The sequence below is a fragment of the Grampus griseus genome, assembly GCF_964374135.1.
Source record: "Grampus griseus genome assembly, chromosome: 16".
Classification (NCBI taxonomy): domain Eukaryota; kingdom Metazoa; phylum Chordata; class Mammalia; order Artiodactyla; family Delphinidae; genus Grampus; species Grampus griseus.
In genome coordinates this window covers 40,946,443-40,972,298 of record NC_139010.1, presented here as the reverse complement: position 1 = coordinate 40,972,298, position 25,856 = coordinate 40,946,443, and the positions used below count along the sequence as shown (strand labels likewise).

General features: G+C 37.4%; 1 protein-coding gene across 1 annotated transcript; it reads right to left on the bottom strand.

Moving 5' to 3' along the window:
• Window positions 1-106: 106 nt before the first annotated feature.
• On the bottom strand, window positions 107-25,856 carry LOC309834830 (mitochondrial import inner membrane translocase subunit Tim23). The gene is made up of 7 exons (XM_082673960.1): window positions 25,620-25,856; window positions 22,989-23,047; window positions 14,282-14,375; window positions 13,979-14,063; window positions 11,397-11,455; window positions 9,504-9,614; window positions 107-1,322 (listed from the first exon to the last, which is right to left on the bottom strand). Exons 1-7 carry the CDS (start codon window positions 25,723-25,725, stop codon window positions 1,207-1,209), a joined length of 630 nt encoding a protein of 209 aa, XP_082530086.1. The 5' UTR covers window positions 25,726-25,856; the 3' UTR covers window positions 107-1,206.

Sequence of the window (25,856 nt, the reverse complement as noted above, 5' to 3'; positions counted from 1 at the left end):
ATTTGTAAAACACCTTGTCACAAAATTATATGAATGTGATATCCTTTGGTTAGGAGTACAGTTGAGAAACACTTGAACATAAAAACAGTGTTTTTATATTCACTTAAATTTATCAGTGTATTTTATGATTCTTGAATTAGCAAATAGGTTATTACTAACTTCCATTGTCTTTCTTGCACACTCTTCATATCTACTTTTAATTTTTAATCTGCTGTTGCAGGTAAGATATTACACTGCTTTTTCTTTTTTTTTAAACTAGAGGACTTCAGCTGAAGTTCAGTGCTTTTCTGCCAAATTCCTTCTAACTAGATGCATTCAGAAAGGCCCTACTTTACTTTCTCTAATCAATCACAATAGCCACCAGTTGTTTAGTATTTCTTATGTATATCGTGCAGTGCAATCTTATTTAACTTCATTTCAAAGATGAGAAGACTAACTCAGAAATTAAATAACTTGTCCTTATTTTCTTTAGCTTGCTTTCCCAAGGCTTCCTAAAAACTTACAGCTTGTGTCTATATCATCTCTTTTTCGAATTATCCCCAGTAAGATGAGTTAACGCGTACAGAATCACGATTGTTGCACAGATTGTTCTAGCACAGTACACTAATGGTATAATGGTTAATCTGAAATATCTTGAGGTTGGGTAGTGTCAACTCTATTGGAGAAAAATTTTAACCTAGTTGCTAATGCTGCCAGTAGCCCTTCATTTCAACACAAACATGAAAACATGTTTTAGCCTAGTGGGGCATAAACAAATGCCAAGAGTAACTTCGGAGACACCCACTATGTTTTATGTTGGAGTTATGACTTTGGTTCTGTTTTTACCCTTTATTGGGAATACAGGGCAGTATTACAGTCTTGGATTATTAAATGAATAAATGTGGTGATACAGCATTGACAAGCATGACCTGAATTCTGGGAGTAAGTGGTTTTCCAGTTCAGGGGGTAGGAGAAAAAACAGGTGCAAGATCTTCTTTAAAGGAGAAGAGAGCCACATTACTCAGCCACCAAAGGGTTTTTTTGGCTTCAACTCATTAATGGCTGGAAGGAGTGCCAGTCCTGGTCAACCATCCATGATCTTCATCACAGCAAACTGGAAATCTCCTTTTTCAAACTAGTTGCAGGTAAAAGAGTAAATGACTCCAGACTGACATAAATTGATCTGGATGACTACTAAAGTGTCCTCCGTTCACCAGCTAGTAATCTTCAGAGAGACTGTTGGAGCAAGGAGCCTCTCATGTGCTCCCAGTTGTTATATAGCGCGTAGAGGCCCGTAAGGGTTAGTCCTGCCAGGCCGCCTCGTGCCACCCCTCGAAGACCACCTGCAGAGGAAAAACAAGAAAGTAACAGCCTTGTATTGCATACTGTCCTAGCATCACAGGGTTAACTAAGAGTTTCCTAAAGCTGAGACACACTGTTCATGTTTATGCAGATTCCATCCCAAACAGGAGAATAAGCTGTAAAAGTAATAAAAGAAACCAAGACTGAAGTTCAGGAGAGAGAGATTCCCTAAATCAGTTGTTTAATACATAAGCTATACCTTCATATTCACAACGTTTTTTTCCACTTTTAATTTCACAATTTGTATCTAAGATCATCAGCATAATTTCTTGACTTTTCTCAATCTGACTTGATCCTAGAACACTTCTGGACAAGATCTTATGCTTATCATTGAAGTCACAGCCAGATCAGTAATTAATTCCCTGCTAGTCATATAATTTAGAACTTGGGACTTCCCTGGTAGCACAGTGGTTAAGACTCCAAGCTCCCAATACAGGGGGCCCGGGTTCGATCCCTGGTCAAGGTACTAGATCCCACATGCATACTGCAACTAAGAAGCCGGTGAGCCATAACTAAGGAGCAGCCCGCTGGCCGTAACTAAGGAGCCTGCCTGCTGCAATGAAGACCTGGTGCAACCAAATTAATAATAAGAACTTAACTGACACTGTCAACTGATTTAAGGCTGTATGTAAACAGTGACACCCTCTTTGAAAAAGTATTAACAGCCTTTGGACTCTGCACAGGTCCTCTAAATATTAACTTTGAAGACTCAAGACAGAATGGTGGGTGATGGCTATAATCAAGCTTTGAGTTAGATGCTGATGAAGCACCAACTCCCCTGTTGCTTATTCCTACCCTGATGTGTCAGAAAATCTCAACTAAGGAGCAATGAGGCACTTAACATCATCATACTAGTTGAAAAACATTCAAGGATTAGACTTTGAACTGTTTCTGCTTAACAACAAAAGAATTTTTCATGTGGAAAAAGATTAGGAATAGATATTTCATTTGAAATGCAGAAACAAAAATGTTTCAGTCAGTTATCTGAAAATAGTCCCCAAGTCTAATAAGAGGAATGGGGGTACCCAAAGAAGCTTTTAAGAAATATTTGATGTTCTCTTACAGTTTCACAAATAAGTAGGAATCACAGACTTCAGGTGTAGCCTATATTGTACCTATGGAGTATTTGTTCCAAGTCACATGTTAGGAAGGCAAAGGTCCAGTGGTTATACCTTATTATAGGCCCTTTAGCTACAAGCCAGTAAATTCCGTGCAATTCATGACACTGCTGAGTTAGAATGCTTCAGACCAACCCTTTCTGCAATGAAAGTCTTGCCAGATGGCTTCAGATGATAAAGGGCCACTCCCTCTAGGAGGCTCTCTAGCCTGAAGACTTAAGATAGCTGACCTGTTTAAGCTTCAACTATGAAGTGCCCTAATTATCTCTCTTAAACAGACCCAAATAGAAACTGCAGGCATCATCTGTAAACAGCTGTCAAATATGTGGGAAGGAGGATCAGAAACATAAAAAAATTAAAGTAAATGGGAGATATCTCCTAGAAGTCTACATCATCTCTTTGTATCTTGCCACACAGACTACACATGACAGTTGAATTTGCAACTGTATTCAGTGTGGTTGAAAAATTAGAAAAATGATATAGGGGAGGTAATTGAAAGCACAATAATTTCGCAGACACCATTTCCTGGGACCATACATTCAACTTCAGACTAACTCCCCTGGACCTTTGGCCGATTACAAGTCCACAGGACTCTGAAGTCTGCCCACTGGTTTGGAATTGGCTGCAAGCTCTTACTTTCAGTTGGCCTTTTGCTTTGAGTGTCCTAGGAACATGGTTTCTACTTGGCCATTTTAGAAGGATCTTCACACTACTCATCTATCAGATAGCAAGCCTCCCTGGATATAGGTACTAGGGGTAATAATGAAATTGGGAACTATAAGGATTTAAGATTTTGGAGACATAAGTGGCACACTGTATCCTTTAAGAAAAACTTATCCCCTAGAAAGCCTTCTACTTTCTGACCAAAATAAAACAAACTTAGTTCAAATCAATTATGTTACTTCTCTGAAGACTAGAAAAAAGTTGTTTCTAGTAAGAAGACACCAAACATACGTAAGTGCTTGATTTACTAATAATCACAGTAACCCTGACTCAAGGGTAGCCTTTTATTACATGTTTTAGTTTTAATTCTTTCCATTAATTTCAGGGTTTTCCAGCTGGTTGATCTGTTAAAAGTTTGACAGCCTTGGCTTTAGGCTTTCTGTAATAAAACAACTTTTGCCCAACTAAACACAGGAAGTCGATTAGCAAATAAACTTGCTTTGAACACAGAGTAACCAAATGAGGCCAATGGTTAATCTCTATAAAGCAGAACAAACATGAGACTTGTGTGTCACAGTTTTATCTTCTGTCTTTTGGATACTTATACAACTCTTCCAGAAAGGGCAAATATCACCTCTTCTAAACCTGGGAAAATGAGGCCCAGAATATTTAAACGCCTGGTTTATGGGGTATAGAGCTGATCACTGGCAGAGCTGACACACTGAACTGAAAATTATTTTAGCACAAGGGTCAGCACATTTTTCTTGAAACGACCAGAAAGTAAATATTTTAGGCTTTGAGAATGCAAAGGCTACGTAGGTACTTATATAACCATTAAAAATGTTTACTGTTTAAAAATGTAAAATACATTCAGTGAAGAGACAGGTATCTGGCCAGCAGGAGTCTGTGGCCCTTGCTTTAGACAAACAGCCTTACATACACAGAGATGGCTACAAATTCCATTCAACAAATGTTTGTACTACTTAAATTTTTTTGTTAAAACTATTCTTTAAAACTGTGATAAAATACACATAAAATTTACCATTATTAAGTGTGCAGCTCAGTAGCATTAAGTACATTGGCGTTGGGCTACCATCATCCATCTCCAGAGAACTTTTTTCATCTTACAAAACAAAAACTCTGTGCCCATTAAACAACAATTCCCTCCTCCCCTTCCCAATCTAATGCCTAATTTAATTTTTATTATGTTGATATATCTTTGCACACTTTAATTTTTATTTTTATCAAAGTAGTCCATATAGATAATTTTAGAAGTCAAAATAGTACCAAAAGATTTTAGTGATGCACAACAGTCTGGGGTCCTCATCGTTCTTACCCTAATTCCCAGTTCCCAAAAGCAACTACTTTAATTCTTCACTTTTTACCTGCATGTTTCTAAAGAACATCTTTATCTTGCTATTTCTTGATATTTCAATCCTAGATATTGTCTATTGACTTCCTACTAGGAAAACTGTGTCAAGTCTCGTAAGAATTGTACAAAATATGCTTATGGCAGAAAGGTTTATTGTTATCTCATTTACAACTCTCTGAAGGCAACAGTCACCCTTGTTTTATAGACAAACTCAAATTCAGACAAGTTACTCTCCTATTTACACATTTATTTAGGGATCCAGTGCTAGTCAAACTCAGTCTGACTCCAAAGCCCAGTTTTCTTCAGCATACCAAATTGCCTCCAGCATAGAGAAAGGAGATTATCAGGGAAATTTCTTGAAAGGGGTACTAACAATTGAGCTGGGTCTTAAGGATGGACTGGATTTCAAATTTATCTGTTTGATCATACGACATGCATGAGAAAGCTGTGGGAGAAAAGGCTGGGAAGATAGATTAAGAATAGAACATGGAAGGCTAGGGTGAGAAGTTTGAATTAAGATAGGAAGTGTGTCATCATCACAGGCTCCTGGGTAGGGAGTATTAGAATTAGAACCTTCCTTGAGGAAGATTAAGCTAGAAATAGTAAGTAGGTAAGAGACTGGAGGTAGAAGTCTAATGTCAAAATGGTCAACGGAAAATACTGTTAGAGAAGTTCAGGGCTTGTGATAAGGGCCTCAACTCAGGTGATGGGTGTGGTAAACTTCGTAACTGATGGAATGAGGGAACAGAGTAAGAAAGGCAGAAATCAAAGGTGATTAGGCCTGCTTCCTGCTTCTTGTTTTTTCTTTCTTCGTTTTGTAACAGAGTGGAAGCAATAGGTGGGACTTTGAACTGCACTTCTGGGCTTTCCTGGGCTCCCGTACCACTGCCCCATCCAGTCCTTCCTTGCAATGCCAGCGCTTCCATGCAGGACAAAACTCACTAAAATATCCCAGCTGTTTTTGAGCCCCCACGTTACAGTGTCCTTTTAGGACTAGTCTTTCGGTGGCTGTTTTTCTGCAGGTGGTAGGGAGTGTCCCAGACCCCTTTGAGAACCTTGTGGAAATTTTAGAGGATTTAGAAACCCTGACTTAACATCTCCTGGTGTAAACTCTGTACTCAGGAGAAGGGTGAAAGTTTAACTCTCTGGAAGTTACAATAAACAATTTAAGGCTTGTAAGTAAATGGAAATGCTCTAGTACTTAGATGGTAAGAATTAAAGTCCAGGTAAGCCAAGTCTTTACACTGGCCTATGAAGTTCTATCATCTATATGATTTGGTCCCTTCCCACTTTTATCACTCCAGATTCTACTACTCTCCCATTGCCTTTTTTTTTTTGCTGTAAGTGGGCCTCTTACTGTTGTGGCCTCTGCCGTCGCGGAGCACAGGCTCCGGACGCGTAGGCTCAGCGGCCATGGTTCACGGGCCCAGCCGCTCCGCGGCATGTGGGATTTTCCCAGACCGGGGCACGAACCCGTGTCCCCTGCATCGGCAGACGGACTTTCAACCACTGCGCTACCAGGGAAGCCCTCCCATTGCCTTTTAACTCCCACTTCAGGGCTTTTGTTCTTGCTGTTACCTAAACTGCTCCCTCCAGACATCCACCTCACGCTCCCTCATCTATCCATCTTTGGTCAGATATCACCTTTTCCTTGAAGGGTGTCTTAAAACACCTTGGTACATACAGTTTTCCATGTATGCCTTTGTGTGCTGTGGGATAAATTGCTGAAAATTAGATGACTTAAGCAAAGGATCTACATATTTAAAATAGTAATAACTAACGCCAAATTGCTCTTCAAAGTACTTGCTTACCTTTGCCAATAAGCATCGTCTACCATCACTTTTTAAAAGCCAGGTTGTGAAAAATATTACCTTAATGTTTTATTTTGCTTTTCCCTGGTTGCTTGTGAGCAAACTTCAATTGTTCATTGGTCATTTGCCTTTCCTCCTGAAGGGCTTTGTCATATCCTTACTCCACTTTTTACTGGGTTGTTGGTTTAAGTGATTTGTTGACATGTTTTATACATTATGGCAGTTAGCTCTTTGGAAGAATGTTGATGCCAGTAATAGAAACAAAGAAGTCATCAAGAGGCTGTTTGTGGTATATGAAGTTTAATTTTGAAGGCCTGGCATTCATTGAGAAGTAGTACATTTTAACAATAACCCTGATAATTGCTTAATTTGAAGAACTGTATTTGTTTATCTTCTTACTTTTACTTAGCTTGCTTTTATAAGGTGACTTTCTCATGGAAGGCACAGGATTAACAGGTAAGGAATTTTCTGCGAGGGGGAAAGGGGCACCCATATTTTTTGGTTTCTGAGGTCTTGTTTCCTGAAGATAAGTGATCAGGTCTCTTCAACATTCCTAAACTTACACATAATAGCAAAACTACAGCTGTTCTCATTCTGGTAAAATACTGGTCGTTAGATTTTCACATGGCATAGGAAACTAATAATGACATTTCACATCCTCTGAAAAATATTTACAGAGTTCATTAAATACAGCATTAGATCTGAAGTAAAACCACACCATCAGAATTATTCCTTTAGCCTCTTTTTGGTGTGACAACTACCCACCTTCTCATGTATTTTCCCTCATGGTTTTTCTTTCTACAAAAGTAGCTTCCATACCTAAATTGAATCATATTGCTTTCATTCTAAACCCCTTCCTTTAAAAAAAAAAGAAAAAAATTCCTATTCTAGAAGAGTAAACTGGGGATTGGAAAGATTTTAGGTCAACAGGAATTAACCATTCTCTAAATGTAAACTTCTTTCCTCAATGGTTTATGCTGATTCTACACTAAAGAGTGCCTAAACTCTTTTCCAAATCCTTGAATCTAGAAGTTTTACAAATATTCCTGCCACACAAAACTCATAATTCTGTGCTCTGTCTTAAGTAGAGTGTAAACCAGAAATCAATAAGACACTGATTTGCCTCTTTTAGAGCAATTTTGATGCGCTGAGTTAAATTGTTCAGCCAGGAACTACAAACCAATGTTGGAATTCTGGGTCAGCAGACTATTTACCTCTTCTACGTTCCCCAATTGCGGTGGAAACTGAAATGTACTTGTCACCTGACATAGAATTAATGAATATTCCTTTTTGCCCTTTTTCTTCTGAGCCAAGAGCCTACTCTTCCATATTTGATGTTGGAGGTGTCCCAGGTGGTGTTATAAATGCTACTCCCGCAAGGAAGTTCTGGACACAGAAAGCTAGGCTCTCCTTTTCTGGATAACACCAAGTATTCAGCCTTTCCCTTTTTATCTTTAAAATACATGTAATATGTCTTAAATGAGATGGTAATTCAGTACATTTTTATCCTCAGGACTGCCCTCAACACAAGAAATGCCGTAATGGCTTACCTTGAGCAAGAAAACGGGGACTGGTGGGAACTGAGCTGGAGCTTCAGTGCCATCCACTGGGGTAGCTGCTCCCCAACCTCAGCTCCAGCCATCTGCCACCACACATAACGTGAGCTTAGTGTCTTCCATTTGTTCAAAAGAAGCTAAAATTTCCAGACTTTTGTGTGAAATCTCCTGTTTTTTAAATTTTAATTTGATTTTTAATAAACATAGTTTGGGCCAACTAAACTCTTGATGGCTGAGTGCCACCCTTGTGGTGCCAATAGGGTTTTCAATTCCTTTGTCTGATCCCAAAGATTTTCAATGTGGAAGTATTTTTAGGTTTTTAACAAGGTTCTTCTATGCCAAGGTAACACTTCCATGGACATAAAAGGTATTTACTGTCTTACTCTACCTGGGAGCTCTGTTGATGTGCGTAAGCACATGCAGAAAGTATTGCGAGCTCTTAAGAAGAAAATTCCCAATGTGATCCATTTTCAAAATTAAAAAAGCCTCTTACTCTCAGTTATATCAGGAAATTTTGGATTTTACAATTCTGTTGAGACTTCTCTCATTTCTTTCCAGTAAAAATGAGGCCAAAATGCTACTTGATATTTGTGATAGAGGAATTACATAAAAACGAAATTACTCAGTTAATCAAGTGTCTAAAAGCAGAATAAAGCAATCAAACAAATAAAAGTAGTTTTCAGAGGCTTGAGTATAGAACATATGTAGTTTAGGCAATTTAAAACAGAAATGTGAGAAAAATCTGGGGCTGTCGCTAGTTATATGATCTTTTAAGAAAGATCATCTTAATACCGTCCGTGCTCATCTATAAAATTGGGGTGTGATGATTATCACTTCACAAAGTTTTAAATGAAACAAGTTATATTAACTGATTATTGCTGAGAGTGTAATCATAACTCAGTGAATGTTAATTTCTTTTCCATCTTAGAGGAGAATTTGATATTTGATCTTCATCCAGTTAATTTTGACTCAACTCTCAGGGTTTTGATTTTTTTTTTTCCCCCAAAACTGAATGGTATTTTGTCCACCCATGTTCATAACAGCATTATGCACAGTAGCCAAAGTGGAAGAAACACAAGTATCCATTGACAGATGAATGAATAAACAAAACGTGGGACATACGTACAATGGGGTATTATTCAGCCTTAAAAAGGAAGGAAATTCTAACATATGCTACAACATGGATAAACCTTGAGGACATTATGCTAAATGAAATAAGCCAGTCACAAAAAGAAAAATACTACATGATTCCACTTACGTGAGGTACCTAAAGTAGTCAAATTCAGAGAGATAGAAAGTAGAATGGTGGTTGCCAGGGGCTGTAGAAGGGGGAAATGCAGAGTTGTTGTTTAACGGGTACAGGGTCTCAGTTTTGCAAGATCAAGAAAAGTTCTGGAGATTAGCTGCACAACAATGTAAACATACTTAACATTACTGAACTGTACACTTAAATGGTTCGGATGGTCAATTTTATGTTATGTGTATTTTACAAAAAATAAAAACCAAAATCCCAAACCACAAGATGGCAGAGAACATTATACTACAAAAAAAAAAGTATAGTGTTTCCTTTGAAACTACAGTATGGATAAAAAGCATACTTCAACTGTATTAAGAGACAGCTTCACTATTTAATAGTACCTACCTGTACATTTATACAACATGCCTGTCATGGTTCCAGCTGCTACTGTGTTGAGGTCATCTTCTGCACCTCGTGTTTTTTCAATGATGACACCAAATGCACTATAGAGCAAAGCTATAGGGGAAATGGAACTGATCAGTAATAAAAAAGTAAACTGAAAGTCAGTGTGACAATTATATTTAGATAAATGTATTCTACAGACATATTATAAGTATTCACAGACATATAAACAATGATCACTGGAACACTATTTGTAATAAAAAAGGCCTAGCAACAAATAAAATGACCTTCAAGAGGGGACTGATCCAGAAAGAGACTTTCTACATAATGGAATACTATGTACTCACTTAAAACGCAGGAAGAGCTCTATTCACTAATATGTAAAGCAGGCACATGTGTGTATGACTCTGGATATGCAAAGAAAATGTTTGGAGAGATTCAGAAGAAATTTATTAGCTATTTATGGAAAGTACTACTGGGGAGTCCCAGGAAGAATATCTTTAATTTTCACTTCCATTTGATTCATAACAGCTGTACTTTGGGTTTAGAAACAAAAACAAAACACATGCATTTCTATTCTAAGAAAAATATAACATCCAGAAACATGAGATCTGGTTCCTGCACATGTAAAAACCCTAACACTAGCACTATTTAGTTTTAACAAGATCTTCCCCCAAACTACCATTCTCTTATGCCTGTAAAGACTGATTAGCCATGAATGCATTAACCCTTCTCCTTACCCTTTCTCAAAATTATAGCCACATTTGACCCCTCAAAATTATACCAAACTCAGCCTTACAACTCCTCTGCTGTGATATTTTTATACTTCTATAAGGGCTCTTCTTCCCGTTTCAATTTATTTAACTGAAACTAAACTTGAGCAGAACATTGTGACCGGTCACATTACAAGGGAAACATACAGGGTGACTGGCCACCCCAGTCTGCCCAGAATTGAGGGTTTCCTGGAACAGGAAGTGCTACAACTGAGAAAGTCCTAGGGAGACCAGCACGACTGATTACTCTGGGCACACAGGTACAAAGGAGGGTGACTGTGCTTGGGAAGGGCACTGGGGTCATGGGCAGCATATGGAAGCAGACATTTACTATTACAGTGTGAAAATGTACTGCTTCCAAAGCCTATGACAAGGCTAGGATCTCACTCTGTTACACAGAGGCTTTTCCTATTTTTTTAACAAGATGCCTACATCTTCTCTTACTTAATCTGCCACAAGTAAAAGATTTTCAGACTTTCAAATAAAGTAAACTTTGGATTAGGGCATAAGTGCCATAAGTAGGCTTATTATAAGTCATGAGTAATCAAAAGAGTCAATCATTCATAAACATTACAGTATGAAAGCATTTGGTCCTAAGTACTACTAAATTATCCCTTCCTTAGAACTGCAAATGTTTTCAATGTCTACAAAGGCCCTATTACAATTCTGGCAATTAAGTCTGGGAAATCTAATTAGGTAAAGAGAATGATGAATGCTCTATTAGGAAAACTTACCAGGACAGCTGGATTAATCTACCATATCTTACTACAGGAACTTGAACCTCTCCTAACAAACAAAACCATTTGCCTTGAACCTAAATTATTTTAATTTCATTTAGTTAAAACATGATTTTATTTGGTGTCTTGCTGAGACAGGAGAGTATGCAATGCTTAAAGCATTTAGAAATGAATGTATTTCACAATGGTATTAGCAGCTGGGATTCTTTTGTTATACAGTTTATGGTCTTCTCCTAAGTAGTATCTATACTACTCACCAGAGTGGATTTAAACATAATTTTTAACATCCCAGGACCAGGATTTTAGTTGATCAAATTGTTCATAATACATGTACATTCTTTCTTTGCAGTAATAATAATTTATTAAAAAGTGAGATATCTACTTACCCAGAGAACCTAGAGTATTAGCCCAAAGTGCCCCTTGCCTGGTCACCATATTCAAGATCCTACCAGGGCAGAAAGAGAAAGAATCTGTATTTAGAACCAGTATTCCTTTAGTATTTAGAAAAACCATAATAATAGCAATTTTAAATGTATAAACGCAATATACAAAGTTTTCTTAATTTTAAAACTTAACACCTCCTCAGAATTCAATTAGGATAGCTTTTACTTTATATAAATATTTATATTTATATGTAAATATAAATGAAGATTAGATTAAAAACTCCAACATTTCTGGGCAACAAGTAAATTCTGATTATTAAATGTGTAAAACTATTAAATATATAAAAGGTTTGAATGATATCCGGGAATGTATTTTATAAAGTTTACAGAAACTGATCTATGTGAAAAAAAAATGACATAACAGACAAACTAGCTTATAATTAAGTTTCTTATGTGTGTGGGGTAGTATGTATACTCAGAATGTTAAGTAGAATCAAAGTGTGGAATATCATGGAATATAAAGCAAACTTAAAGACAAATACTAAAAGGAAAAAGTCATCTAACTAGAATACATGAAGAAAGTGCACTCTGTGTCTGCTCCCAGACTAGAACTAAGCAGCCAAAGTGAATGCTTAGCACACTCTCAAGGAAGCACAGCACTGCCCTCATCCAGTGCCAGACGTCACCAGAACAGTGACGGAGGCAACTGGAGGAAGAAGACAGAACACTGCTCTCCCAGCAGTGTAACACTGTCACAGGAATGGTTCTGTCCTGACAGCTGACTACTGCTGGAGATTATAGAATTACAACAACAAACAGTAAAAGAACTCATTTAATTAAAGCACTCATTTAAATTAATGCTCAGTAATAACAAAAATCTGTATTACTTTTAAAGGATTATTTAAAAAATTAGTAATGATTACAAATATTATGTTACACATTTAATTAATCTAATTATGGTACATATTTACTAATATATTAAGTTTAGCACTTAATTGTTTTTCATTTATAACAAGCATCTAAAACTATTAATTTTCATTACTGTATTGCTGGTGGCACTGCAAATTGCCAAAGTCCTTTGGAATGTGATCGGGCAACACCACTTAACTGGGCCCTTACCTACTTCCCACTTTAACCATCTCTCAATAGATTAAAGGCAGAAAGTAAGGAAACTTACCCAAGATCCCAAAACAGTAAGCAATGAAACTGGGCTTTGAAACTACATAGATTTGTCTGGCCTGAAACCCAATTACCTTTCCATTTTTAAAATGTTGTCTCTCTATTTGAAAGATCAGAATGATTATACTAAAAAATGGTATGTAAGATTTTAAAAATCTGACTTCAGAAATGCAAACCAATTTGACTCTCCCCCAAAATTAGTAACTATGATGGTTTTAAGAAACAAAGGTTATCTTTTCTAAGAGACCTTCCACTTTCAAATTGGTGTTCAGTAATATGATGCTGGGGATTTGTTTCAAAATAATATGGAAGGGAAGAAGGAGGTGGGACATAACTGGTCCTGGTGCTGGTTGATGGTTGTTGAGCTTGGGTTATAGTTCATAGATGTTCACTGTACTACTTTGTCTACTTTTGTATAGATTCAAAATTATCCATAATACAAAAAGTAAAAAAAAATTGGAGTAAAGAACGAATATTAAGAATATAAATACAAATATATTCAAGGATCTGAGCTTGTAAAGCAAGGGCAGTGATCCATACAGTAGTAGGAATATGAAAAACTTGACAGGCCTTCAGGTTTCCCAAGGTCCAATTCTAACACACTGCTGCCATCTGCTGGCTAAGAAACATATAAGGAAAATGGAGCTTAAAGGGTCCTAAAATAAAAACCACAAGCCACTGAAGAACACATACTGTGTGATTCCACTCATATGAAGCATAAAAACATGCAAAACGAAACAATATATTATTTAGGGAACAGTAACAGGAACTTCTCATGTTTATTCCTTAATCAGGGTGAAGATACATGTTATATACACTTTCTGACCTTAATTGCACTTTCCCTTCTTTGCAAACTTCAGTTTCCTAAGAGAACACTGTCTTACTCCTTTTGGAACCACCTCTAAGTTCTAGGGATTTCATTTAAATTTTCTGCACCTTTGCACTTAAGAAAAGGAGAGTGAAGTCAATGAGAAGCTCAAGTCAAATGTCGGCAGAGTTAGCAATTACTCTTATGTGCTTATTTCTTCACTTATCATGTCCTACGCTTATGCACATCCCTGAACTATCCAAATAATGTACTAGTAATTCAACAATTTGAAAAGCATGTTATATAGGCCTGCAAAATGGAACAGGTGTAGCTGAGAAGTTAGGTTAGGATAGCACCAGCTGACGGAGGGACACTGACTCAAAAATCACTCCTTCTAAAAGCTTAGACCCAGGACTTAATTCCTAAATTCCTTTTATTTTGAGTAAGGGAAAAACAAAACAAAACACCGGAAAAAAAAAAAAAATGACCAAAAAGTATACCAATACTCTAAACAACCGTAACCTCAAGGTTGTGCTCATCAAGCCAACAAAGTAGAGATTAATATTCAAACATCACTATGTCATTACATGAGACTTACTGTACATTTCTTGGTTTGGACCAGGCCATGTTCTGGGTTTCCTTCAGTCCTAGCCGTAGACCATTCATTGCCCCAAACGCAGCCCCTGGCAAATCATAGTAACAATTCATTCAAATAATCAGCTATATATTAAAGAACAACTATATTTCTCATTCTTTTTCATTTTTATTTAACAATAAGAAAACTGTAAATAATGATTTTCAAAAAAACAACCCTGAAGGTGATATTTTAATTGCCTTTGCTTTTAAGCACCTCTGACTACTTGGATTGAGGATACTTAAAAAAACATATATAAATACCAACCTGTCATACAACATCCTCCAATGGTAAAGAAGGCCAGTTCAAATCTGCCCCGGGTTTTATTAGCTCCAGTTGGTAAAATAAACTCATCTGTATCCTACAGGGATAACAATGAAAACCAAGTTGAGCTCCCCTTAAGACACAGTACTTGGCAAAGTGTTTAATTTTTCAAAGGAGTTTTTCACATAATGTAAATCCGTATATTAACTAAAACTCAACTATACTTAGTCAAACAAAAGTAAAACTTTCTGCAACAAAAGGAACATGTAAATCAAAATTAAATGAAATATACAACATATATAGTTATACTCATTAGTTCTTAGGAGAGATTCTTGCCCAGAACTTTACATCTTAATGTAAGTTTGATAGATTATAGGAAATTTGCCTTCATGATAAATTTGAAAGTTTAGGAAGGCCATCTCTAGAGAAAGGTAAACTGAATGCTATGAGAGATAACAGAATACCAGTCTGGAAGGAGAAAATAACTTTCACTCTGTAGCTACTATTTATCCAGAACCATTTTACTATATGTAAGACCAATGATCATAAAAAATGAGCAGAAACTATAAAAGTACAACAGTTTGGATCACTTACGCAAGGGCAAAAATCACCTCCTTAACTAGTTGTTTAAAGGGGATATATTCCTTTGATAATCTTAGAAAGCTTACTAGATCCACCTTCTAGTAAATGCATACACAAAATTTGGTATGAACCCCCTGAAGGTCAGCCAAGAATCCTAGGTTGAGAAGTGCTACTGTAAGAGCACAATAGGATTGATTTCGCAGTACAATCCACTTTTTTATGATGAACAAATACATTTGCCAAGCTTTCCATACAAAAATGGTTAAAATGAGCCCCTGAAGGATAGCACACACCCTTAGCAAAAAACACTAACCAAAAAAAAAAAAAAAAAAACACTAACAAGTAAACATCCCTTTGGCAAATACTGACCTTTGGTAAATGCATTCCTGATTAGGAAAACTGTACCTCTGTACTGATTTTTGACTTCTGGCTTGTGCACACGTTCTTACCAAAAACTGTACAATAAACAAGCCCACGTACTCTCATCACACAGAAATGGTCTGTTGGGCAATGAGAAGCAAACTCTAAAAACTTCAGTGTCTAACTATATTTATTATACATAGATCTGTAAATTCTGGGTGTTTCCTGACTTTTCAATTAATGACTTAGTTTTAAATTGTGCTTCCTGTTTGAGGTTTTTAGGAATGGTATATTTAATATGATGAGGTAAATAATTATCCTTCAATCCAGAAATGGATCACTAACTACACATAGAAAATATAAAAAAAGATGGTCATGATTAACAGTAAGTATTGATACAAGTGCATGTCATCACCGACTCATTCTTCAGCTAGTGAGTCAACCTTGCATTCCTGAGATATCCAACAACTACTCTTCGAAGCCTGATGTTGTAAACTGAGCTTTAAAAAAAACCTACTATTTGCAACTTTATCTGTGTTGAATCAGCAACTTCTCCAAACTGAAAAAACAAAACCCACAAAAACAACCAACCAAAACCCGAGGCTAATATAAACCTTAAAATGTATAACCCCCTAATTTCAAATGTTTGTATTCATGAGACCACTCTTATTTTCATAGCCTTTTGAATAATAATAATCTGATCTAATTAAATAAACTCAGGTGGTATTTTTTTCCCCAAATGTAGATTTGGTTCAAGATTTCAGTAAAAAGATTCCCACTTTACACTTTCATTTACACTTAACTTAGTATTAATGACCTCTTATAACTTTGTAACTACTCACTCCAATATTTTTTATTGGGGTGCTTTTAAAGTTAATTACTTGTTGCTTTTATTTATGTATTTTTTAAAAATTTTATTTATTTATTGGCTGCATTGGGTCTTCGTTGCTGCGTTGCTGCGCGCAGGCTTTCTCTAGTTGTTGTGAGTGGGGTCTACTCTTCGCTGCAGTGCGTGGGCTTCTCACTACGGTGGCTTCTCTTGTTGTGGAGCACAGGCTCTAGGTGCATGGGCTTCAGAGTTGTGGCTCGCAGGCACTGGAGTGCAAGCTCAGCAGCAGTGGCGCACGGGCTTGGTTGCACTGCGGCAGGTAGGATCTTCCTGGACCAGGGCTTGAACCCATACCCCCTGTATTGGCAGGTGGATTCTCAACCACTGCACCACCAGGGAAGCCCTACTTGTTGCTTTTAGATATAAATCTTTAATTTGTGCTCTGATCACTGCTCCTTCTGATCACAGAAGTGTGTACAAAGAAGCAGGCAGCCATTGTTGTTGTACCCTCACCACCCCCACTTATTCCAGGGGCTTTAAAGAAGAGCTGGGAGCTGGTCTCCTTGCTGCTTCCCCGTTCGTGAACTAGACATTAAAGACTAGAACATTCAAAAGCAATTGCATAAAAAGGAAAAATTAGAAAGTGACAACACACACCCAGGAAAAAGTTTACGCTCAGAAAAGAACTGAGAAGAGCTTAAGTTTACATTTCAGGCTGGTCCTTGGCACATAGGGAGACTGTAATAATAGTAATAATAATAAAAACCAATAACCAAATAAAAGCAAACCTTGGGGAAGGGGGGAGAATCTGATTTCCAGAGTTAACCACATTATTAGAGTCAAACGTCCAGTTTTCAATAACAAAAAATCACAAGGCATACAAAGAAATAGGAAAGCATGGTCCATTCAAAGGAAAAAAAATAAATCAACAGAAATGTCCCTAAAAAACACCTGATAATAGGTCTACTAGGCAAAGACTTTAAAGTGTCATAAAGATGCTCAAAGAACTAAAGGAAATGTGGAGAAAGTCAAAACAATGTATGAACAAAATGGAAACAAAGAAATAGAAAACGTAGAAAGAAACCAAAAAGAAATTCTGAAGCTGAAAGAACAATAGCTGGAAAATTCACTAAAGGGATTCAAAGGCAGATTCGAACGGGCAGAAGAAAGAATCACTGAACTTGAATACAGAATAGAAATTATTCAGTCTTAGGAAATGGAGAAAAAATGATTGAACAGAAGTGAACAGAGCCTAAGGGATCTGTGGGATACCACAAAGCAGACTAACATACAGACCATGAGTTACAGAAGGAGAGAAAGAGAATGTTTGAAGAAACAATGGCTGAAAACTTCCCAATTTTGATAAAAGAGATGCATATGAACATTCAAGAAGCTCAATAAACACCAAGTAAGATACATTCAAAGACACCCATACTGAAACATGTTAAAATCAAACTTTCGAAAGCTAAAGACAAAGAGAGAATCTTGAAAGCAGCAAGAGAAGCAACTTATCACATACAAGGATCCTCAATAAGATTAACAGCCGATTTCTCAAGAGAAACTTTGGAGGCCACTAGACAGTGCGCTGATATATTTAAAGTGCTAGAAGAAAAAACTGTCCACCAAGAACCCCATATTCAGGAAAACTGTTCTTCAAAGTGAAGGAGGTATTAAGAAATTCCCAGATAAACAAAAGCTGAGAGAGTTCATGACCACTAGACCTGCCATGCAAGATATGATCAAGGGACTCCTACAAAGTAAAATGAAAGGACAATAGACAGTAACTCAAAGTCTTATAAAGGGATAAAGATATCAATAAAGGCAAATACATGGACAATTATAAAAGTATTACTGTAACTTACGCTTTTGACTCCACGTTTGTTTTCTACATAAAGTTTAAAGCATTTAGAAGAATTATTAGATTATGTTTTTGACCACATGATGTATAAAGATATAATTTTGTGACATCAACAATTGAGAGGGGCAGGGACAGCTGGTAAAGGAGCAGCATTTTTGTATGTTACTGAAGTTATTAAACTGGTATAAATTCAAATTAGTGTTATAACTTTAGAATACATTTTAAAAAAAAGGTTATAAGAAAGGAATTTAAACAATTTCCTACAAAAAAATCAAATAAACACAAAAGAAGATATTAATGCAGGAAGGGAGGGACAAAAAAGCTAAAAGCTTATAGAAAATGAATAGCAAAATGCCAGAAATCTCTCCTTATCAGTAAACACTTTAAATATAAATGGATTCAACTCTCTAGGCCGAAAGACAGATATTAGCACAATGGACTAAAAAACATGATCCATTTATATGCTGTCTACAACAGATTCACTTTACAGCCAAAGACACAAGACTGAAAGTGAAAGTATGGAAAAAGATATTCCACACAAATAATAACCAAAAAAGAGCAGGGTGGCTATACTAACATCAGAAAATATAGACTTTACAGCAAAAAAGGTTACAAGAGACAAAGAAGGACATTATATCAATAAAAGTATCAACATAGCAAGAAAATATAACAATTATAAACATTTACTTAACTAATAACAGACCATCAAAATATATTAGGCAAAAGTGATGGAATTAAAGGAAAGAATAGAAAGTTCTACAGTAACAGTTGGTGATTTCAAAATTCCACTCTCAATAATGAATAGTAACTGTTATAACCAGACAGAAAATAAGGAAATAGAGGAGTTAACACATTAAGTCAACTAGATCTAACAGACATATGCAAAACACTGTACCCAACAATGTACACATTTTTCTCAAGTGCACATAAGTCATTTTTTAGGATAGACCATATGTTAACCACAAGTTAAGTCTCAATAGATTTTAAGACACCATACGAAGCACCTTTTCCAACCACAATGGGATGAGTTAGAAATCAATAACAGAAGTAAAACTGGAAAATTCACAAATTCGTGGAAATTAAAAAAAACACCTCCTTAAACAATCCATGGATCAAGGAAGTAATCACAAGGGAAATTAGAAAATACTTAAGAGATGAGCAAAAAAGAAACACAACATACCAAAACTTGTGAAACTCAGTGAAAGTGGTGCTAAGGGGGACATTTATAGCTATAAATGCCCACATTAAAAAATAAGAAAGATCTCAAATCAAAAATCTAACTTTACAACTTAAGGAACTAGAAAAAGAAGAAACTAAACCCAAAGCTAGCAGAAGAAAGGACATATTAAAGATTCGAGCAGGGATAAATGAAATAAATTACTAGAATCAGAAATGAAAGTGAGGACATCACTACTGATTCTACAGAATTAAAAAGGATTATAAGAAAATGTTATTAACAACTGTATGCCAACAAACTGGATGCCCTTGATGAAATGTACAAATTCCTAGAAACACAAAACTCACCAAGAAACAGAAAATCAGAAGAGACCCATACAGTAAGGAGACGGAATCACTTATAAAAAAACTCACAACAAAGAAAAAGCCCAAAAGACCAAAAGCCCTGGATCTGATGGCTTCACTGGTAAATTTTACCAAACATTTAAAGAACTAACACCGGGCTTCCCTGGTGGCGCAGTGGTTGAGAGTCTGCCTGCTGATGCAGGGGTCACGGGTTCGTGCCCCGGTCCGGGAAGATCCCACATGCCGCGGAGTGGCTGGGCCCATGAGCCATGGCCACTGAGCCTGAAAGAACTAACACCAATCTGGGGGTTCCCTGGTGGCCCAGTGCTTAGAATTCTGGGCATTCACTGCCATAGCCCGGTTCAATCCCTAGTCAGGGAACTGAGATCCCAAAAGCTGTGTAGCAGCGCAGCCAAAAAAAAAAAAAAAGGACTAACACCAATTCTTCTCAAACTTTTCCAAAAAACTGAAGTGCAGGGAATACTTGGAACACTTCATAACTCTTTGTATGAGGCCAGCATTATCATACTGAAGCCAGGCAAAGACACTACAAGAAAAGAAAACTACAGACCAATACCCCTTATGATCACTGATGCAAAATCTTCAACAAAATTCTAGGAAACCAAATCCCACAGCATATTAAAAGGGTCATACATCATGACCAAGTGGGATTTATTCCTGGGATGCAGGATGTTCCAACAAATGAAAACTGATCAATGTAACAGATCATATTAACAGAATGAAAGGAAAAAACCCCACATGATCACCTCAATTGATGCAGAAATAGTATGACAAAATCCAACATACTTTCACTGATAAAAAACACTCAACAAACTAGGAACAGAAGGAAACTACCTCAACATAATAAAAGCCATATATGAAAAATCCAAAGCAATTACCATACCCAAAGATGAAAGACTGAAAGCTTTTCCTCTAAGATCAGGAACAAGGCAAAGGATGCCCGTTTTTTTTGCCACTTCTATTCAACACAGTATTAGACGTTCTAGTTGGAGCAATTAGGCAAGAAATAAAAGGCATCCAAACTAGAAAGAAGTAAAATTTTCTTTTTTCACAGATAATCTTATATGTAGAAAATCCTAAAGACTGCACCAAAAAAACCCTGTTACAACTAATAAGTGAATTCAGCAGAGTAGCAGGATACAAAGTCAATGCAAAAAATCAGATGCACGTCTACAAACTAACAACGAACAATCTGAAAAGGAAATGATGAAAACAATTCCACTTACAATAGAATCAAAAAGAATAAAATACTTAGGAATTAATTTAACCAGGGAGGTAAAAGTCTTTTACAAGAAAACTACAAAACTTGCTGGAAGTAACTTAAAAAGACATAAAGAAATGAAAACATTTCCCATATTCATAGATCAGAGACTTAATACTGTTATGATGTCAGTATTACCCAAAACAATCTACAGATTCAATACAATTCCTATCAAAATAGGAATTGACATTTTTGCAGAAATAGAAGAACCCATCTCAAAATTCATATGGAATTTCAACAAACCCCAAATAGCCAAAACAATCTTGAAAAAGAACAATTCTGGAGGACTCACACTTGCGAATTTCAAAACTTACCAAAGCTACAATAATCAAAACAGTGTGGTACTGGCATGTAGACCAATGAAATGGAAGAGAGCGCCCAGAAATAAACCCTTGTACATATGGTCAAACGATTTCTGGCAAGAATGCCAAGACCATTCCAAGGGGAAAAGACAGTCTTTTCAGCAAACAGTACTGTGAAAACTGGATATACACATGAAAAAGAGTGAAGCTGGACCTTTACCTAACACCATATACAAAAATTAACTCAAAATGGATCAAAGACGTAAACGTAAGACGTAAAACTATAAAACTCTTAGAAGAAAACACAGGGGAAAAGCTTTGCGACAATGGATTTGGCAATGATTTCTTGGATATGACACCAAAGGCAAAGGCAACAAAAGAAAAAATACAAATACTGGCCTTCATGAAAACTTAAAACTTCTGTGCACCAAAAGACAACATCAACAGAGTAAAAAGGCAACCCACAGAATGGGAGAAAATAACTGCAAATCATGTATCTGATAAGGGGTTAATAATTAGAATCTATAGAGAACTCCTAAAATTCAACAACAAAAAACCAAATGAACTGATTCAAAACTGGACAAAGGACTTGAATAGACATTTTTCCAAAGAAAATACACAAATGGCCAAGAAGCACATGAAAAGTTGCTCAACATGGCTAATCATTAGGGAAATGCGAATCAAAACTATAATGAGTTGCCACTTCACACTCATTAGAATAGCTATTACCAAAAAACCCCAGATAATAACAAGTGTTGGCGAGAATGTGAAGAAACTGGAACCCTTGTGCACTGTTGGTGGGAATGTAAAATAGTACAGCTGCCATGGAAAACAGTATGGCAGTTCCTCAAAAAATTAAAAATACAATTACCATATGATCCAGCAATTCTACTTTTGGATATATAATCAAAAGAATTGAAATGAGAGTCTAGAAGAGATATTTATACACCAAAGTTCATAGCAGCACTATTCACGATAGCTAAAACATGGAAGCAATCCAAGTGTCCATTGGACAGATGAATGGATAAGCAAAATGGAATATTATTCAATGGAATATTATCCAGCTTTAAAAAGGACATTCTGACACACACTACAATACAGACGAGCCTTGATGACATTATGCTAAATGAACTAAACCAGTCACAGAAAAATAAATACTGTATGACTCCAGTTATTTGAGGTACTTAAGAGTATTCAAAAATCAGACAGAAAGCAGAAGGGTTGCCAGGAGCTGGGGGGAGGGTGGAGAAAGGAGTTATTGCTTAATGGGTGTAGAGTTTCAGTTTTACAAGATGAAAAGCATGGAGCTGGTAGGTGGTGATGCTACAATATTAGGAATGCATTAAATACCACTGAACTGTGCAGTTAAAGATAGTATATTTTGTTAGTGTATTTTATCACAACTTTAAAAAATGGAAAAAACCCACCAAACCCCAAAATCATTTAATCAACTAGTATCAGGGGGCTTCCCTGGTGGCGCAGTGGTTGAGAATCTGCCTGCCAATGCAGGGGACACAGGTTCGAGCCCTGGTCTGGAAATATCCCACGTGCCGCGGAGCAACTGGGCCCGTGAGCCACAATTACTGAGCCTGCGCGTCTGGAGCCTGTGCTCCGCAACAAGAAGAGGCCACGATAGTGAGAGGCCCGCGCACCGCGATGAAGAGTGGCCCCCACTTGCCACAACTAGAGAAAGCCCTCGCACAAAAACGAAGACCCAACACAGCCATAAATAAATAATAAATAAATAAAAATTAAAAATTGCAAAAAAAAAAAAAGAACACTAGTATCAGGAAGAAATGCAAGCTAAATCCCCAGAGTCTGTGAGGGAAAAAAGGGTGAATGAAGACCAGAGACTTGGTGCCTCCAGATGCACATATCACAGATCAAGTCAACAGAGGTACTTGGGGTTATTTTTTTAAATGGTAAGATAAAGGACCAAATTAGTAAAATCATAAAAGGACTAGTCTTAATCTTACCTGCACGAGATACCGTGGATCCACATTTAAATAAGGAGACAGAGGGTTCATACCAGTTACTAGAGAGAAAACAAAGCATTATATTGCAATAAAATTTTAAAAAGTTATTTCATTTAGCATTAATTTTGCTCTTGTTTTGTGTGTTTTGCAATTTTGATGCACAGGCTCAATGAATGTGTATTTCTCTACCACTTTCTTGGTCTTATCCTTCCTGTCTGGCAGTTTAGGGGTTGCCTCTTCCTGGGGCCCTCAATCTTGCACTGGTGTCTCAGGATCGCATATCAACAAGATATTGGCAGTGACGTGGATCAAATAATCAAAGTAGCAGGAAGCATAGCCCAGATCAATAAAAAGCTAATTTCTTTCTACTTTACTACAAAAATGCTTGACAACTATACAGAATGCAAAATAAAACTGACCAGAGACCAATCAATTTTATGAGAAAAACATCGTTTAGGTTATGTGTTGTGTATAAATATTCTAAGGCAATTCCTTCAGATCTTAGTGTTGACAGTTGTTGACAGATTTGATTTACAGGGTAGAGAATTCTTAGGTCATCACCAGAAGGAAGGGGTCAGGGCAAAAGAAATGGGCACTCTCATAGGGCCAGACTTGAATTCTACTACCTTTGAAGATAGAAAAATCTATCAAGGAAAATCAACTTTCTCACATTTTAAATTTAATCTTTGGATCCTTTTGTATCTCAGCTGATTGTTCACAAACCTATCCACTACCCAGGACTCTGGTCTTCATCAATTCAAAGTCCTATAAATTCTATATCCAATATCTATCCTGAATTGTGTTACTTACCATCTTTATTGCTACCACCCTAGGCCAACCACTAAATCTCACGTAGACTGTAGTAACTATCTCCTACCTAACCGGACTCCTTACTTGCTCTAGTCCCTCCAATTCACTTTCTAAATGGCAATTAAAGTCATTTTCTTTTAAGAAAGGGAAATCAGCCTTAATGGCTTCCATTTACACCTGTAACCAAATCCAAACTCCTTACAAAAGGCTTACACAACACTACCTTAGCTGCCATTCCTTGCCCCTCTAATCTCATTATCTTCCACCAAACCAACTCCAAACCAATAGCTCTGTAGATACAATGACCTAACAGCTGATCCTCAAACACCTGCCTCCCCCCAGGCATTTGTACTGTCTTCGGGTCACAGCTCAAAGGGCAACACCCCTGAGTTGCTTCCCCTGGACCATTCTAAAATGGCTTCGGCTCCCATCACCATCTCAGGATCCTTTTATTGCCTTTACACACTTATCACTAACTGAAATATTTTTTACTCACGTTACTTGGCTCACTTCAACAGGATGTAAGCTCCATGAAAACAGCACTCATCTTTTAAAATTTAAATACTGTAGTCCTGCACCCAGAAAAGTCCACCTCAAGTACTCAGTGAATGGTGTTCACCCCTTGATCTCTTAATTTACCTTCAAATCTTAATTAACGTAACAATGCTTCTTCACATTAAGGCAGTGCCCTTTGTGCTCCAAAACTCAAAGGTCCTCAGACTAATATACAAACTACATACAATTATATCCTATAACTTATTACATACAAACTATGTTCTAGATTCAGTTTTTTTTAAACTAAATTTATCTATTATTTATTTTTGGACGCTCTGGGTCTTCGTTGCTGCGCGCAAGCTTTCTCTAGCTGTGAAAAGGGGGGCTACTCTTTGTTGCGATATGCGGGCTTCTCATCGCGGTGGCTTCTCTTGTTGCGGAGCACGGGCTCGCAGGCTTCAGTAGTTGTGGCAGACGGATTCTCAACCACTGCCGACCAGGGAAGTCCTAGATGCAGTTCTGACACAGGTGACACTAGGAACTTTAAAGGGCGTTTTTGTTTTTGAGCAAAAGAGACCTAAAGAAATAGTACAATGATTCTCAAGAGAAATCAGTTTTATGAAGCGCTTATCCTTCACCAACTTCCCACTATCTTTAACTCCAAGTTCTGTTCATCCAGTTGAATACCACAGTTAGAAAGTTCCAAAGATCTGGAATACATATTCACACTACTTAGGAGAGGGCACAGGCAGGGTATTCGTGCTTCGGCACCCTAGATCTTGAATAATTTCCTTTCCTAAAATTCTTACCGGCTTCTTTCTTCATGCCTATAAAAGTTCTCTTCCAAGTTCCTCCAGTTGTCTCGAGACGTTATTTCTTTCTCTCCTGTATGCCTTAGTATTGAGTGTCTTACCTTGACGGCTACTTCGTGGTTTAGAATGTGACTTTGTGCTAAAAAGTTATGTATGGGCTCGATACGTGGAATGCATTTACTTGCAAAACTGGGCGCTCTTCTGCACTTAGGGCCAAGCACACAGCCCAACAAACAAGGAATTTGTGGGAGGAACGCTAAGACACGAAGCTTGAATATAAAAGAAAACATGCAACATCTCCTGGGTCCAGGTCAAACACAGAGAGCTTCTCGGAATCCATGGCTCCAAACACCCGTTCAGTGCTAAAAGAGCGGCCGCGCAGACACACTAACCCCACCACTGCTACTGAAGCTTGTGACCGCCAGCAAAAAAAAAAGGGAACAGGGCACATCGCATGTGTAGCGTGGCCGCAAGAACCAGTCAGAAATGTTCGCAAGCTAGGCCCGATACTTACGCGGGACTCCGGCCAAATCCGCGTGCGAGTAGCCTGCTCCACCGGCTCCGAAAAAGCCGGCCAACCCCCCTGTGGTTTTGTTGCCGCTTCCGCCGCCGCCCTCCATGGTGTCGCAGCAAACCGCCCGTCCACTTCTCCCCGCCGCCTCAGGCCGAGATCGCGTGCTCGGCCGTTTTTCCTCTGTAATACTGGGGAGACCCGCGTTACCACCACCTCCTTCACAAGTTGACCTTCCGG

What these genes read in the sequence shown, in the direction of transcription:
- LOC309834830 (XM_082673960.1), bottom strand. Translation starts at nt 25,725, where the DNA reads ATGGAGGGCGGCGGCGGAAGCGGCAACAAAACCACAGGGGGGTTGGCC. An exon ending in ATCCACGGTATCTCGTGCAG is followed by an intron (nt 14,376 to 22,988) that starts GTAAGATTAAGA and finishes TTATCCCTGTAG; the next exon opens with GATACAGATGAGTTTATTTT. An exon ending in CATGTTGTATAAATGTACAG is followed by an intron (nt 1,323 to 9,503) that starts GTAGGTACTATT and finishes TTTCCTCTGCAG; the next exon opens with GTGGTCTTCGAGGGGTGGCA.